Source organism: Orycteropus afer, unplaced genomic scaffold (assembly GCF_000298275.1).
Source record: "Orycteropus afer afer isolate SDZICR_OR568_19922 unplaced genomic scaffold, OryAfe1.0 scaffold00378, whole genome shotgun sequence".
Classification (NCBI taxonomy): domain Eukaryota; kingdom Metazoa; phylum Chordata; class Mammalia; order Tubulidentata; family Orycteropodidae; genus Orycteropus; species Orycteropus afer.
The window spans coordinates 1,875,157-1,893,532 of NW_006921965.1; the positions used below are offsets into that span (position 1 = coordinate 1,875,157).

General features: G+C 37.3%; 1 protein-coding gene across 1 annotated transcript in view; it reads right to left on the reverse strand.

Annotated features, from left to right (window-relative positions):
- LMBRD2 (LMBR1 domain containing 2) overlaps window positions 1-18,376 on the reverse strand; it is a 99,832-nt gene that overhangs the window by 61,891 nt on the left and 19,565 nt on the right. Inside the window, exons 6-12 of the mRNA XM_007953228.2 lie at window positions 16,843-16,917; window positions 13,237-13,350; window positions 12,684-12,867; window positions 9,760-9,941; window positions 8,953-9,086; window positions 7,192-7,297; window positions 6,607-6,704 (exon numbers count right to left, since the gene is read on the reverse strand). Coding sequence (XP_007951419.1) covers window positions 6,607-6,704; window positions 7,192-7,297; window positions 8,953-9,086; window positions 9,760-9,941; window positions 12,684-12,867; window positions 13,237-13,350; window positions 16,843-16,917 — 893 coding nt within the window. The remainder of the gene's footprint in view (window positions 1-6,606; window positions 6,705-7,191; window positions 7,298-8,952; window positions 9,087-9,759; window positions 9,942-12,683; window positions 12,868-13,236; window positions 13,351-16,842; window positions 16,918-18,376) is intronic.

Here is an 18,376-nt window from a genome sequence, read left to right on the forward strand (position 1 = left end):
GCGGCCAACAAACATATGAAGAAATGCTCATGATCATTAGCCATTAGAGAGATGCAAATCAAAACAACGAGATACCATCTCTCTCCAGCACTAGTAGCAAATTTCAACAAGACAGAAAATAACAAATGCTGGGGAGGATATGGCAAGATTGGGACTCTCATACACTGCTGGTGGACTGTAAAATGGTACAGCCACTGTGGAAAGCAGTATGACAATTCCTTAAAAAGTTGGAATTAGAAATACCATTTGACTCAGCCATTCCATTACTAGGTATATACCCTAAAGAAGTGAGAGCCATGACAAGAACAGATATAAGCACAACCATGTTCATTGCAGCACTATTTACAATAGCCAAAAGACAGAAACACCCTACGTGTCCATCAACTGAGAAATGGATGACCAAACTTTGGTATATACTCACAATGGAATACTATGCAACCCTAAAGAATAACCTAGAATATGCAAAACACCACATAACATGGATAAACTTGCAGGACATTAAGCTAAGTAAAATAAGTCAATCACTGAAGGACAAATATTGTATTAGTCTGTTATTATAGAAGTCAAGGAAAGGTTTATCTATGGAAGGAAATTTTCTTTGTTTGTTACCAGGGGTGAGAAGGGAGGGGAGGGAACACTGTTAGACAGGTAGAGATAATTATTGATTTGGGTGAAGAGAATGGTAATGTACCAAATGTGAGTGATCAACATGGCAGCATCGAGGAAGAGGAAGACATAGAGAAGTACATGGGAGGTACAGACAACAAAGATGAACCCTTTTGCACATACAGTACTGTATTGTCAGTGAAGGCAAATATGGGTATACAGATGGATAGATGGGTGGACAGGCTGAACTATTAGGTATGTCTATTTAGCAGGGAGTGTTCCCAATGCCATGTATAGGGTTGGCAAACAATGGTCCTATAAGTGTATTTGTATGATCTGAATGCCCAGGTATACAGTAGAGCTGACAAGGGACAAGGTTGTAGTCACTTCTTGGTCACAGCCAGCTACCCAGAGGAACCAAGTTGTTGAACCTGTGGGCTCAGGACCATAGTCACAGGGACATCAAGCTCAACTGGCGTAACATACTACACAAAATATTGTTCCACATACTACTTTGGCAAGTAGCGACTGGGATCTAAAAAGCTTGCAAGCAGCCATCTAGATGCAACGATGGGTCTCTCCTCATCCAGAGCAAAGAAGAATGAAGAAAACAAAAGATTTATGGAAAGAATTAGTGCTAGCGACTGGTACATCATGCGATCCGCAGCCTATACGACTATGAGACCAGAAGAACTAGATGGTGCCTGGCTACCACTGCCAACCACTTGGAGTGGGATCTATGTAGGAGATCCTGGATAGAGAGGGAGAACAATGTGGAACAAAACTCAAAATCTTTTGGGGAAAAAGAAAGGGGGGACTGGGTTTGCTGGTCTGATAGAGCCTGGTGGAACCACTGAGACTATGGCCCCTAGCTTCCCTTCAGGTCTGGAACTGAACCCACACCTGTAGCTTCCAGCCAAGCAAAAGACAGGCATATGAGCTGAACATTTACCTGAGGTAGATACACTCCTTGGAGAGAACAATCATGGGCGAAAGAAGGCTATTCATGCACAGTGAGACAGCACAGGGGGCAGGGGTGCATGGAGGGATATACACAGGAAAGAGGTGATTGTTGTCGGGAGGAAGTGAGAGGGGAGCTGTCGTACTGTGGTTAATTGTGGTCAATGTCATGAGACAAAATATGTGAACTGCTGCATGGAAAATGAATTTGCTCTGTAAATTTTAACCCAGATCACAATTTAAAAAAAAAAACCACCATCATGGCTTGGGTCAAGTGCATCTTTGTTCTTTAACACTTAAAAGAAAGTGTTTTTCAGCAGATTTGCCCAATGTAATATGTCATTTGATTTCTTGACACTGCTTCTAAGGACGCTGACTGCTGATTCCAAGTAAAATGAAACCTTTGAAAACTTCAATCTTTCCTCCATTTATCATGATGTTGCTTATTCGTGCAGTTGGAAGGATTTTTGTTTTCTTGATGAGGTGCAATCCATACTAAAGGCTGTAGTATCTGATTTCATCAGTAAGTACTTCGAAACTTCTTGACTTTCAGCAAACTAGACTGTATCATCTGCATATTGCAGACTGTTAATGAGTCTTCCTCCAATCCTGATGCCACATTCTTCTTCATATAGTCCAGGTTCTTGGATTATTTTCTCAGCATAAAGAATGAGTAAGTATGGTGACCCTGACACACACACCTATCTTGATTTTTAAACCACACAGTATCCCCTTGTTTTATTTAAACAACTATTTCTTGATCTATATACAAGTTCCTCATGAGCATAATCTAGTGTTCTGGAATTCACATTCTTTGCAATGTTATTTATATTTGTTATGATCCACACAGTCAAATGTTTTTGCATAGTCAATACCACACAGGTAACATATCTCTGGTATTCTCTGCTTTCAGCCAAGATCCATCTAACATCAGCAATGTTATGCCTTGTTCCATGTCCTTTTAATTTCTGGCAGTTCCCTGTCAATATACTGCCACAACCATTTTTAAATTATCTTCAGCAAAATTTTACTTATGTGTGATATTAATGATACGGTTTGATAATTACTACATTCTGTTGCAGCACCTTTCTTAGGAGTGGGCAGAAATACAGATCTTTTCCAGTCAGTTAACTGACGAGGTAGCTGTCTTCCAAATTTCTTGGCATAAAAGAGTGAGCATCTCCAGTACTGCCTCCGTTTGTCGAAACTTTTCAATGGATATTCCATCAATTCCTTCAGTGCAGTTTGGCCTTTCTTCCTCAATACCACTGGTTCTTGATCTTATGCTATCTCCTGAAATTGTTTGTTGTTGTGTTCCTGTTATGTGCCGTTGAGTTGGACCCGACTCATAGCGACCCCTCCTTGGGTTTCCAGGGTAGTATCACTACGAAGTAGATTGCCCCATCTTCCTTCTGAGGAGTGGCTGGTGGGTTTGAACCGCCAGCCTTCTGGTTAGCAGTCAAGTGCCTTAGGCACTAAGCTAGCTCCTGAAATGGTTTAACATCGACCAATTCTTTTTTGTACAGTGACTTCTATATATTCCCTCCATCTTCTTTTGATGCATTCAATACTTTACCAATAGAATCCTTCAGTAGTGCAATTTGAGGCTTGAATTTTTTCTTCAGTTCTTTCAGCTTGAGAAATACCAAATGTACTCTTCCCTTTTGATTTTCTAACTCCAGGTCTTTGTACATTTTATTATATATAATACTTTAGTTTGTCTTCTTGAGCCACCCTTTGATGTCTTATGTTTAGCTCCTTTACTTCCATTCACTTCAGCTACTCTCCATTCAAGAGCAATTTAAATGTCTCTTCTGACATCCATTTTGGGTCTTCTCCTTTTCTGTGTTTTTAATGACTTTTTCTTTTCTTCACGTATGATATCCTTGGTATCACCTCACAACTCATTTGGCTTTTAGTCAGTGGTGTTCAATGTGTCAAATGTATTCTTCAGATGGTCTCTAAATTCAGGTAGCACATACTCAAGGTCATATTTTGTCTCTTGTGGACTTGTTTTAATTTTCTTTACCTTCAACTTACATGAGCAATTGATAATCTATTCCATAGTCAGCCTCCAGCCTTGTTCTGAGTGATGATACTGAGTTTCTCCATCATCTCTTCCCACAAATATTTTATTCTTGTGTACTCCATTGGGCGAGGTCCATATGTACAGATGCCGTTTATGTTCTTGAAAAAAGGTGTTTGTCATGAATAAGTGGTCGTTCTTGTAAAATTTTTTCATGTCACCTCCACTAATTTCTATCACCAACCCATATTTTCCAGCTACCAATGTGCCTTCTCTGTTTCCAACATTTGCATTCCAATCACCAGTAATTATCAATATGTCTTTATTGCATGTTTCATCAATTTCAGACTGCAGAAGTTGGTAAAAATCTTCAATTTCCCCCTCTTTGGCTTTAGTGGTTGGTACATAAATTTGAATAACAGTATTATTAACTGGCCTTCCTTATAGGCATATGGATAGCATCCTATCAGTGACAGCATTGTACTTCAGGATAGATCTTGAAATGTTCTTTTTGACAATCAATGTGATGCCATTCCTCTTCAACATGTCATTCTTGGCATAGTAGACCATATAATTTTCCAATTTAAAGTGGTCAGTACCAGTCCATTTCAGCTCACTAATGCCCAGGATATTGATCTTTATGTATTCCGTTTCATTTTTGATGACTTCCAATTTACCTAGATTCATATTTCATACATTTCATGTTCCAATTATTAATGCATGTTTGCAACTCTTTCTTCTCATTTTGAGTTGTGTCCCATCAACAAATGAAGGTCTAGAAAGCTTTATTCTGACTCCATCATTAAGGATGACTGTACTTTGAGGAGGGAGTTCTTCTGCAGCTGTATTTTGAGTGCCTTCCAACCTTAGGGGCTCATCTTCTGGTACTATATCAGACAATGTTTCACTGCTGTTCATAAGGTTTTCAGAGGCCAATTTTTTTCAGAAGTGTACCTGGCCATGTCCTTCTTCCTAGTCTGTCTCAGCCTGAAACCTCCATTGAAACCTGTCCATAATGATGACCCTGTTGATATCTGAAATACTGGTGGCACCACTTCTAGCATTACAGCAACATGCAGCATGCAACCACCACAGTATGACAAACTGACAGATGAGTGGTGGCCCTAATATTAGTATATGCATACATCTGTAATAAGAACATATAAGGTGCACACGACCCAGGTCATGTATTTTCAATCACCTCACATGCCTATGAAAGCTGGAGAATGAATAAGCAAGACTGAAGAAGAATGGGTGCATGTGAACTATTGTGTTGGTAAAGAACATTAAATATACTACAGGCTGCTAGAAAAATGAAAAAAATCTATGTTTGAAAAAGTTAGTCAGAATGCTCCTTAAAAGCAAGGATGGTGAGAATTTGTCTCATGTACTTTGGAAATGTTATCAGGAGGGACCAGTCCCTGTAGGAAGACATCATGCTTGGTAAAGTACAGGGTTAGCAGAAAACAGGAAAAACCTCAATGAGATGGACTGATACAGTGTCTACAACAATGTGCTCAAACATAGCAATGATTGTGAAGATGGTGCAGGACTGAGCAGTGTTCATTTCTGTTGTACACAAGGTCACTATGAGTTGGAACTGACTAGACAGTACCTAACAACAACATATAATGGTACTGAAAGATTTAAGTGAAATGTAGTTGAGTGAGACTTGTCTTTCAGTTAGAAAAGCAAGCTGATTAAACTAACATTAATGATTAACTTTGAAAAACAGGTACTTCTGGTGTGTCACAGAGCACAAAGTAGAACTGGTATTACAATAGTTAAGCCTTTGGCTGCCAATCCAAAGACTGGTGGTTCAAAGCTACCAGTTGCTCCACAGGAGAAAGATATGGTGCTTCCATAAAGATTACAGGCTAGGAAACCCTATGAGGCAGTTCTACTTTGTCTTATAGAGTCTTAGAGCAGATTTGATGGCAGTTGGGTTTTTATAGAGCACTTAAAGAGTAAAAGAAGGCAAACATACTATAGGATGAGCACACTTGACACAGTGAAGTAAGGAAGACAGGGTGCTAGGAGCCAAGAACACTTGTCCTTTATCTCCTCTGAGTCTTATCCCTATTAAAATTCCACCACATTTTTTCATATCCCATTAAAAAGAGCAGGCCATGTACATTCCAAAACTAGGGGGACATTCTCTTCTAGTTCTATCTGTAATACCTGACTACAGTTGCTTCTCACTGACCCTTTGTGCTGGCTATAGACTGAAGCACCTACCAAAGTCAAAATGAAACCACTCCTACAGAGTCAACTGCAACTCATGGCAACCTTAGAGGGCAGAGGACAACTCTTTCCAAGGCTATAAATCTTCATGGAAGCAGACTGCCTCATTTTTCTCCCATGGAGTGGCTGGTATGAATCACTGACCTTTTGGTTAACAGCTGAATGCCTAAACCACTGTACCACCAATGCTCCTTCTGAAGTATCTAGAAATCTAAAAATGCTTGTGGGAAAAGCCATAAGACAAATTTATAGTCCTGGATAGAAACTAAGGAGCTCTGGTAGCATAGTGCCTAAGGCATTTGACTATTGACCAGAAAGCTGGCGGTTCAAACCACCAGCCACTCCTCAGAAGGAAGATTGGGCAATCTACTTCTGTAGAGATACCTCAGAAACCCAAAGAGGGGTCACCATGAGTTGGGAATGACTCAATGGCATTGAGTTTGGTTTTTGGTGTTTTGGATAGAACTATGCATAGGGGTGTTTTACAAGTTACACTGTCAGTGTCAAAGCCAAGACTTAGAGTTAGTATTCTTCAATGAATCCTTATCACTCTGTAGCCTAAATGCACTATGTCACTTCTCCTTAAAATATCCTTGGACTAAAAGTTTAACCCAGTACCTCAAGCATCTCCTTCAAATTATTCCCAGCTCCCACTACCTATCAAATGACAACCCAAATCTAACCAGTGAATACTTAAGAAAGCTTTAAGGAGAAAGGATATTCAGATTAGGGTAAGGATCTGAGGAAGAATAATCTGTTAATTCCCTTACCTAAAATAAGTAGCAATGCAGAGAATTACCACCAACATAGGATAATATATATAGAATCCATCTGCAATAAAGGATAAAACTTTCATGGAACCCATAATCTGAAGAGCAAGAAAAAAGTAAATCAGAGTTCTGTATTGTTTTTTTTAATTTTTAATCATTAAAAACTTGCCTAAAGCCAGTTATACCAGTAAATTTGAACTTTTCAAAAGTAAAAACAAAGCACTAAGGACTGTTTTTTTTAACTTGATTTTTATTATGTTTTTCTTGTTAAAGAAAATTAACATTTTATAAATATTACTAAAAATTATCATATGCATTAAGAGAAATATAAAAGTAAATATTATTTTAGGTCATATCTATTAATAATTCTCAGCTAGGCAATTTATGTGATCAAAATAAATTTATAATAAAAGAAAATAAAATCACTTTTATCCAATTATTACAATCTTTAAAGAAAAAGTTTAGTTATTAAGAAAAATAATCCCAATAACAGTATACAATTTTTCTGGAAGCATTAAAAGGAATTTCACAATAACATCTCAATTAGATGATGAATCTAAAGAATTGTTTTCTGACCATACTTACAGATGTATAAGCAGTTGGCTGAGTATTCTGGTGAGAAATGGATGAATCCATATGGGTCAAACCCAAGAAATTAAGACATAAAGGAGGAGTTAAACGGCAAAATAACCTACAGTAAGAATTTTAAAACAGAATATATATATATAAATACAGCAGCAAAATATATTATATGAAAATGTTTTAGGAATATTTCAGAGTATTCTAACTACTATATTAGTTTTATCTATTTGCATTTTATATATTCCAAATTCTTAATGTGAATTGCCTTTACTTACTTGGAAGACATTTGAAAATCCTATTAACTACATTCCTCTTAAAAACATCAACATATCCAAGGCAAAGCACCAGTCTCAGGCTGCCTGCTTTGGTGGTGGTGGCCCCCACAGTACTAAGAGTGGCAATCAACTGGATAGCAAAGGGTGCTGGTATGCCAAGAATCTAAGGGATGCCTTCACATGTGCCTCCTTCAATACTACTATCTGTGCAACCCATCTCAGAAGCAAGACAAAGATAGTGATATCCTCAAGGTGAATTCTACTCATTACATAAAATATCTGAAGTTGTATCAAAACAGGTCAATCTGACAAATGCAGGGATAAAGAATTAATATTGGTCAGTTTTACCCAGATAAAAAAGAATCTCATAAAATTACAGAGATGGAAAAGTGAAGAAGGGAATAATGAGAAGTGAATGCAAAGAAAAAGAGCATGAGGTCATTGAAACAGTTCTGTATCTGGACTGTGACAAAGGTGACCGCAATCTACATGCAAGCACACACATACACCCAAGTAAAGTAAGGTTAAAATATGGCAAGAACTGAAGAAGGTCTCTGGTCTAGCTACCAGCAATATGTCAGCGTCACACTTTTTCCTACAGTTCTGACACTGTATCACAGCTACGCAGGATGTAACCATTGGGGAAAGCAGGGGGTAGGGTACATGGGACTTTGTACTATTTTTGTACCTTCCCACGAGCCTATAATTACTGTGTGTGTGGCTGGAGGGGAGAGCTTTTAAAAAAATAAAGATATTTGCTTCAGATATCAATTCCTTTGTGAACTTCATTAAATCCAACCTTCATAAAAAAAAACAGATATGACTGATTTAACAGTAAGGCCAAAAGTTATGCAACCTAGCTAGGCCAAGCAGGAGCCACCTCTCTGAACTCTCTTAATCTCTTAGAATAAACCTTCTGTTGTTTCGTTAGTCCTCTTTTCCAATTTTAGGCCACTGAATCTCAGAACATTGTCTACATCTAACTTAGCACTGAATTCCCAATTGTTCCTATTATTTACTAATTTATTTATTGATCTCTCATGGGTAAATCCAGGCTCACCATGCCTTTTCATCTTTCTTAACCCATATGCCGATTTTAACCTTAAGCTTTAAGCAGTATTTAATTATCAATCAATGAACATCTATTGAATTCCTAAATCTAATAAATGTTGTATTGTTGTTAGTTGCCACTGAGTTGATCCCAACAAACAGCAACCCTGTATGTGCAGAGTAGAACTGGGTTTTCAAAGCTGTGATCTTTCAGAAGCAGATTACCAGGGCTATATTCTGAGGAACTTCTGGGTGCATTCGAACTGCCAACCCTTCAGCTAGCAGTTCAGCACTTAACTATTTGTACTATTTAGGGAATCAATAGCTCATAGATTTACAGCTGTTAATGGAATATCTATAAACAACAAGAAATTAAGGCGAACTCTATAGAATACATATAATAGAGACACTTCTCGTTTATAAACACAATCCTACTTACATGCCACTGAAAAGAAGGCTGTAAGCATCAGTCTGGTGATGTGAAGCCAAGTAATAATAGTTAAATACACGGATCCTGAATACAGTAGAATAAACACAGATACTTAGGAAGAATATGGAAAGGAAGCAAGCAATCTGAAAAAAAACAATAAAACAAGTTTAAGACTAATAGATATTGTTGTTGTTGTTATGTGCCGTCGAGTCAGACCTGACTCATAGCGACCCCTCCTTGGGTTTCCGAGGCAGTATCACTACGGAAGTAGGATTGCCCAACCTTCCTTCCGAGGAGTGGCTAGTGGGTTTGAACCGCCAGCCGTCTGGTTAGTATTAGCAATTTATATACTATCACAGCATTTCCTTCACTGCCAGTTAACATTTATTGAGGTTTTAAAATTTAAATAGGTTTTTTTAGCATGCAACAAAATGAAACTAGGAAAAAAAATCTACATTTAATCCAATTCAATATCATACATCCATATGTTTCAAATCTATCTCATGAAATGAGTGTTTTCCCATTACCTTGGGAATTCTTCACATCAAGAATGTTAGTTACATAGCGTCATTGGCATAAAGAAGATCAAGGTACTTATATGAGAGAATTTTGCATTATTTTGCACCTTTCAGCTCTCCTAAAATAAGTTTTATAATCTAGGTAAATTTACAAAGCTTATTTTAGAAATCTAAATAATACCACTTTGAACTTCACTGCTTTCATTATTACTATAACAAATACACGGAGAAAAGCTACCACAGTTAAGGATTAACTATAAACTGACAAGTATTTATGACAAGTATATACTGAACTGACCTCGATATAAATGTAATTGTATGTTTTTTCTGCCAGCTGTATGAAGACGGCAAAGAGGGATAAGACAGGCCTAGTGCTAAAGAACGTGCACTCTGACCACACAACAATCACAGAAAAGACAGACAAAACCACAGCAAGTATCCTGTAAAACCATGGTCGCAAAAGGCATTCCCAGTACCATTCTAGAAAACAAACAGAAAAAGAAAAAAGAAGATTAAGGAAACTCATAAAAGAACCATTTCCCTACAATACACTTAAACAACAAAGAGAAATACAGCAATTTAACAGTGGAGTAACTTGGCAGATACCACCCTGACGAAATGATCACTAGTATTGGGACAAATTGACATTGTAGGTCTCTTGCTATAAGGCACTGAGAACATGACACCACTGTTGTAGTATTCCTGCCAGAAAATGCAGAAAACTAATCTAATGATAAAGGAATAACAAAAATCAAATTCAGAGGTTCTTGGCTATTAAAAAGGTTGGCAGTTCGAGCCCACCAGTAATTCTGCAAGAGAAAGATGTGGCAGTCTGCTTCTACAAAATATTTGATAGCCTTGGAAATCATATGGGGCTGTTCTACTCTGTCCTATAGACTGGCTATGAGTTGGAATCAACTTGACGGCATCAGCTTTTCTATACCGAGAAATTGTTCTGGATTAAAGGACACTAAGGAAACATGACAATTGAATGCAATGCATGATCTGGGATTTTTTAAAATCAAGATTAGTATTGGGAAAACTAGCAACAGATTATATATAACATTGTATCAATTTACTGGTTTATATTTGGTTATGTAAGAGAACATATTTTTAAAAAAATATACAGCTAAATAAAGCACTTAGGTGTAAAGAAGCATCATGTCTGTATTGGATTTTCCAAAGATTCAAGTAAAAATATATGCAGAGAGAAAAATACAAAGGAAATGATTATGATGAAATGTAATTTGGGAATCTGGGTAAAAGGTATATGGGAATTTTTTGTACTATTTGGCAACTTTTTGTTCAGTCCGAATTTAGATAAAAATAAAAGTTAAAAAAAAGAAGTTCATAAAGTTGAAAAAGCTGTATTTTTGCTTGATCCATTGAAGATTTGAGCTCCTGGCTCGTTGTCTTTTCAGCTCTACTCTCAGTCTAATCTCTGGTATTTCGATATCCTCCTTTCACTACCTTGGTATCCAGTTCCTTGATTTCCTCTCCTCTAATGATCTTGTCCTCAATTATTCCCATTCATTTTCATAGTTATCCCTAAATCTTTTATTGTCAATTACTCCAAACCTTCCAAATCATCTCAAATTCCAGCATCTCTTTTTCTAAATTAGTATTTCTAAGTTAGTATTCTAATTTCACTAACTGATTCTACCTAGATCAATAATCCACTTATCCTACTGCCTTCTTATTGTTTCTTAATATGCTCATGTCCTATGTTCTTCCTTACCCAGTTCAGATTCCTTATCTTTGATGATAATCACTCTCTAATTTCTCATTTTCTGGTTAGAGCCAACTCTCTGGGCTTGCACCCATACAGCTGCACATGGCAGGAACAAGACAATGAACTTTGCTGACTAGACTTACTTTAATTTAATCATAACCACCAGCTTTATGTGGGCCTCCAGAACTGCCTGGCTAGCTTACTATTATTTCCTAATCTTCTCTCATGCCCACTCTCCTACGCAACTATATTATATCTTCTCTTCTCTCCCAAAATCTCCACCCCTATACTTACTCAAGAAGCTCTGGTGGTGTAGTGGTTAAAGCATTTGGCTGCTAACCAAAAGGTCAGCATTCAAACCCATCAGCTGCTCTGCAGGAGAAAGATGAAGCAGGCTGCTTCCGTAAAGATTATTAGCCTGGGAAACCCTATGGGGCTGTTCTACTCTGTCCCTAAAGGGTGACTATGAGTCGGATCGACTTGATGGCAGTGGGTTTGGTTTTACAGAGAAAATAGAAGCAGTCAAAAAAGAACTTCCCCAAGTTCCCACAACTACAACAGCATCTCATCTACTTAGGTACATCCTGACTAAGGCCATTCTCTTCATTTATTCACTAGTTCTCATCTCATCCCTCCTATTCATGAACATTGTCCCAGCAATTCTGCCTCACATTTCTGAAATCTAATGACCAAATCTTACTATTCATGATGCTTGACCTATGTGCATCATTTAAAAAGGTACTTACACACATTTTCCTCAAAACATCTCACTGCCTTGGTTTTCCTCCTACTACTTTAGCTATTCCTTTTTAGTCTTTTTGCTCATCAACCTGATCTCTAAGGTTCCTCTTTTCTGGAATGCCTTAGGGATTAGTTCTCAGACTTTCTCTTTTCTCTACTACAATCACTTCTTTTCTGATTTTCTCCTGACACATGGCTCAATTATACACTGATGACTCTAATTTCTATCTCCAGCCCAGATTTCTCCCTTGAATTCTAATTTCTATAGTCAACTACCTACTTAGAATCTTTATTTACATCTTTATGTGTTAATCATTCTACAAGGCAGGGATTTTTATCTGTTTTGCTCACTGATACCAAGCACCCAACAATATATAGCATATATGTGCTTAAATACTAGTTGATGAACAGATACGGGTATCACAACATTCCTTCCTTAATTAGAACAGACTTTTATTGATGAGTTTATCTCAGATACCTGTTTTGGCCATATGGTCTTCATACTCAAGACCAAATCTCCAAAAGTGAATATGAAATTATTTGTTTAAATAATTAAGGCAAAGAGAACTTTTAGTACTGTGATAGACTGGTATTTGTAGTAAGTTTTTACTAAATTTCCTCTTGTCTGAAACAGCTATTTTTTGGAGACAGTTTATCAGACATTATTACCATATGGTACAAATTAAATTTACTTAATACAAATATAAGTCAGCTCTACATTGGTAAAAATATATACTTTTTTTTCATACCAACTGCAGGATTATAAAAATACTGGATAAATCTATTTTCTGGTTCTGGTGATTGAAAGGTGTGAACAAACTGATGAGTTGCACTGGCTTCATTTTTTGCTACATCTTCTAGATAAAATGCTTGTTCCAAAAGAATCTGCCATTGTACTTGAGTTCGACGGTGCCTCTGAACTGAATAAATCACCTAAAAAAGAGAATGGGGCATGTATCTGTCAGTGTTTTGATCCAAGAGTGATTTAACTCCCCTTATGGAGCACACTTTGTCTGTCAGAACAGCAGGGAAGTGCTAGTGGCATTTACTGAGTAGAGCCAAGGATGTCAATGTTCTATAATATATGTAAGACTTCTGCTCAGTTAATAATTCTCCCTCCCAAAATGCCAACAGCACTCCTGTCCAGAAACACTGAGTCAGACCAAAAACACTTTAAAGAATAATGATAAGGACAGGACCAAAGGTTATCTTCACTAAAAATTCCTTTTTGATAAGCAATAACTAAAAATTTAACTAAAATCATCAATAACTAAAATAAGTATAATTAATACATAAAGTTACCTGTTTATGAAGTTTTACTAGACTTTTTTCACTTGGGTAGGTATTATGCTTTTCATCAAAATCTTCATAATCATCCATGTTCCTACCCATTTTTTCCTGGTACTCTGTGGGGCACTAAAAAGGAGAGGTAGATTTTTTTTTAACCTTATTTGCAAAATGATAAAAGTTTATGGCCATTTCTAATTTTCTCAAAAATAAATCTTCTTGGCATTTCTGAATAACTGAATTTTACATAACAATGTTTCCTTGAAAAATGTCTTAAAAGATGTACTGAGTTCTGAGCTATAAGAAATTTTCTTATCTCTATGAACAGAGATAACAAAAAATATCTTACTATCTCTATTAATCTTTTTTTTAAAAAATTTTTTATTGTGATATGGGTACAAATTTACAAAGCAGATTCGTTTTACACACAACAGTTCATGCACATTTGGTTTCACAGTCCAGAGTATCATCCCCAACCATAAAAAGCTCTCCTCCCATTTCTTCCCTGTAAATACCCCCTCCCTGTGCCCTTATCTATGCATTCCTGTCTGTCCAGCTTTCCCTCTACACAAATGCTGCCCCTCTGATGTCTCATGGTTGATTGATCTAGGGGGTGCATCTCCCTAGGGTCGGAGGGTGCACCTCCCTGAGGTAGGTGTTCTGCTTGTAAGTTTTTCTATTGTTGGGCTAAGAGCTAATTCATGGAAGTGAGTCCAGTTCTAGGCCTGAAGTATAATCTGGAGCCATAGTCTTGAAGGTTCCACCAGCCTCTATCTGACCAGTAATTCTGGATATTTTTGTGTTTTTGAATTTTGTTCCACATTTTTCCTCCCACTTTATCCAGGATCTCCAATTTTGATCCCTTTCTGACTGGTTGATATCGGTAGTCAGGCACTATCTGATTCTTCTGTTTCTCAGGGTCATGAAGGCTGAGGTCCCTGTGTCCATGATACCCTTGGACGTACTGTTTCCAAATGATTTTGATTTTCTTCACTCTTCTTTGCTCCAGACAAGAGGAGACCAATAGTTGCATCTTAGATGGTAGCTCACTTTTAAGACCCCAGTCGCTACTCACCAAATTAGGATGTAGAACAAGATTTTTATATACTATATTGTCAATTGAGCATGATGTCCCCCAAGACTATGCTCTCAAGCCCGCAGTCCCGGTGATGTGATTCTCTCCTTCAAGGTGTTTGGTTGTCTCTGAGAAGCTACTCCAACCTTGTCCTCTGTTACTTCTGTAATGTATGTGGATAATTTTGTAGAGAAAGTACATACATAAGACTATCTTCAGCTAAATCTATCCTTGGTCTTGGGTATATTCCTGTTCACCTGCCCCCACCTGATCATCTTCTCATCTGTCTATGTATTTACCCTTAGCCTAGTGTTTGGTCCCAGTGGTAATGCAGTATTGTGCACGTAATAATATTTGCCTCTGTTGTCTATGGGAGCGCTGGTAGCGTAGTGCTTACGACACTTGACTGCTAACCAGAAGGCTGGCAGTTCCACTCCTCGGAAGGAAGGTTGGGCAATCTACTTCCATAGTGATACTGCCTGGAAACCCAAGGAGGGATCGCTATGAATCAGGTCCGACTCTATGGCACATAACAACAACAACAACATGATTGCCTTATTTCACTCAGCATAATATCCTCCAAATTCACCCATGTTGTGTGAGATGATTCATGTATTCTTCATTATTCTTTAATGTTGCATAGTATTCCTCTGTGTGAATGTACCATAGTTTGGTTATCCTTTCATCTGCTATGGGCATTTAGGTTATTTCTATCTCTTTGCTACAGTGAATTGTGCTGCGATGAACATGGGTATGTATGTGTCTATTTGTGTCCTGTCTCTCACCTCTTTATTAATATTAATATTTATACTCAGAAACAGTAGCTTAGAATGGGTTGGAGGACAGGGAAGCTTACATATAAGGCAACCAGTATTTGAGGATTATTCTAAGTAGGCACCTGATGACAAAGTTGCTTTCATAGCTAATTAATGAGGAAGAATCATGACAAATTCATGATGCTAAATTTTTGAAAGGCATACTACAGAGAAATAAATACAAGATTTAGAGTCATACTCATTGCCGTTGAGTCGACTCTGACTAAGAGAGACCCTATAGAGTAGATCTGCTCCATAAGGTTTCCGAAGCTATAAATCTTTGTAGAAGCAGACTGCTACATCTCTCTCTGGTAGCGTGGCTAGTGGGTTCAAACGGCCAACCCTGTGAATAGCAGCCAAGCGCTTTAACCACTGTGCCACCAGAGCTCCTCCTACTAGCCATTTATAATCTATATAAACTTGTGCAAATTACTTAACCTCCTAGAATAAGTCTCAAAAGGTAGTAAATGTGAGAGAAATGGTTAGAGAATTGAGTCCAATGACAACCAGGTTAGCTGAAAGTACTCAGTACAATAGATTTAAAATATAGGAAAAGAATCATGACAGTGGTTCTGTGATATATAAAAGGCTAGTGGGGAACTCTTAAATAATCATTTGTGGCAGTAACATGAATGCCCCTATTTCAACACCAATGAATCAGTCTTAATTGTATGCCTTTTTATTAAACCTTATGTTAAACACATCATGTCACTCATTTTTTGATATATGAACTATAAAATGACATGTAAGAAGCTGACTGAAAGAATCAATTTGAGGCCTTACTTGACTTTCTTCTAAGGAGAGATGCCTTTAGTAACAACATAATGACATTTTAATGGACTAAAAAGGTACATCTCCATCACTGTGTCACAGCAATCACTATATATTTCTCCACGTCCTGATTACCTAGTACTGCTCTGACAAGAATATATCACAAATGGGATGGCTTGAACAAACAGGAGTTTATTCTCATAATTTGAAGCCTTTAAGTCCAAGTTCAAAGTAACAGGCTCTAGGGGCTGGGTGAAAGTCGCTCAACCTTGGGCTTCAGCTCTGCCTCCTGCTCCCGGCCCACCAGAACTAGAGGTTTTTCTTCACTCAGACAGCTGCTGGCTGCTGAGACTAATAAACCCAAGGTTGACAAATACAATGGCACAGTCCTGATTTTATTAAACCACACAACAGGTCATTAATTGAAGTCCATTGAAAGTACCAAGGTTGGCACAGCATGGCAGGCTGCTGAACAATGACACGGCTACATGCAGGGTTCAAGCGTGTCATAAACTGAAGACCATTCCCAAAGCTGTTTTTTATATACGGGAAGAAGACCACATACCCAAAGGCAGCTACTCAGCTGCTTCCAGTAGATTCCATCATGGAGCTGATTGCTAGTCTCATCATGAGGAATACTACATCCAGCTGCCCAGCCACTCAACCAGGCCCAGCCACTCAACCAGGCCTAGCCAAGTTGATACACAAACTTAAACACCACACTCCACATCACCTCTATCCCTAAATTTCAATGGGAAACACTGCAAATAATTAATGTTAAAGTTGTATTTCCATAAGAACATATTGTGTTTATAAATAATTACTGGTTTACAGTTAAGATTTTCATGAAAATGAAGTTGGGAAAACCTCAACTATATAGATTGTTCTCATGCTTTTCTTATAATATTGTATATATTTATATTTCAAAATGAAGTAGGTGAGATAATATAATTTAATTACCTTTTTAAGTATTGTGTCAACACATTTTCTCAAAGGGTGGTTATACTTGATGCTTTCATTCACTTTACGGACCTCCTATAAAAAAAGCAAGAGAAATAATTTCTATAGATAAGGTATCTCAAATGACAAGAATACACTAGGTATTATATATATTCTCACAAGTTCAATTTCAACCCAAATTACTTACCAGATATATAAAGTCCCTGTGACTGAATAAAATTCCCTACAAGCACAAGTAAATATCCATTAATTGAAAAGCTGTATGCACACCTGCACATTTTTTATTCCTTTCTAGATTTACTCTTTTATGATTTGCCTACTTGTATGCAAAGATGTACAAGCGTTACAAAAAATTCATGAAGGATCAGACAAACCTTGTGATTCTCTATACATTATCTGAAAAACAATAGAATTGTGTTCCTCTACTTTGCACACCCAAGATCAATTAATTATCTCATTATCGCACAGTGAAGAAACCAGAAGGAGCAGAAAAGGTAAAAGTGTCAACAACTGTCTGCTCCTTTCCAGTAGGAGAGTATTCTAAAGCATCACATGATTTGTATATCCAATACTCATTTATTCAAGAGCACACTATGGGCCAGGCACTGTAGGTGTAAGGTTACCATAGTCCATATTGGAGGATAGGGAGCAGAAGACATGGTCTTATAGGTCTTTGACTAAGATTACAGTTTGCTAATGAGATAATTAAATGAGAAATTTAATGAGAAGGAAAGACAAAAAGGAATTAGGAGAGGAATCTTTAGAACCAGTAGTCCCCAAAGGAATTACAATATTCTATAATGTTTATGGAAACCACTAATCTAGGCAGAAGAAATAGCATACTCAAAGGGTGGGAGGAAAGAGAGAACACACATTGTGTATAGAAGGGTCTATTTCCCCACAATTTCACATCTTAAATGGTAACATTTTATAATTTTGCCTGAAAATGTTTCTCATTTTTTCAATCTGTAATTGTTTTTAGTGAGCTTAATCAAAGAATAGTATTTTAAAAAGAACATTCATACTGTAAGCTATAGAATGGTTTTAAGGGATACAAAATTAGAATCAGGGAAATCATTTGGAATATAGATGAGTCATGAAAAATTATCTATAATGTATATAATAGAGAGTCACTATTCTTACTTAGGAGCTCTGGTGGCAAACTGCCTAAGGCACTTGACTGCTAACCAGAAGGCTGGCGGTTCAAACCCACCAGTCACTCCTCAGAAGGAAGGCTGGGCAATGTACTTCCGTGGTGATACTGCCTCAGCAACCCAAGGAGGGGTCGCTATGAGTCGGGTCCAACTCAACGGCACATAACAACAACATCCTTACTTAATATATGAAGAGCTCTTGTAAATCAATATAAAAATAAGCAAGAAAGAAAAGAAATATATTTGGCTGATAAACGTTTGAAAAAAGTTAAGCTCATTAAAAAATAATAACAAATTAAAAAAATGAGAAACATTGTCAGGCAAAATTATAAACTATTGCTATCATTTAAAGGAGCTCTGGTAGCATAGTGGCTAAGGCA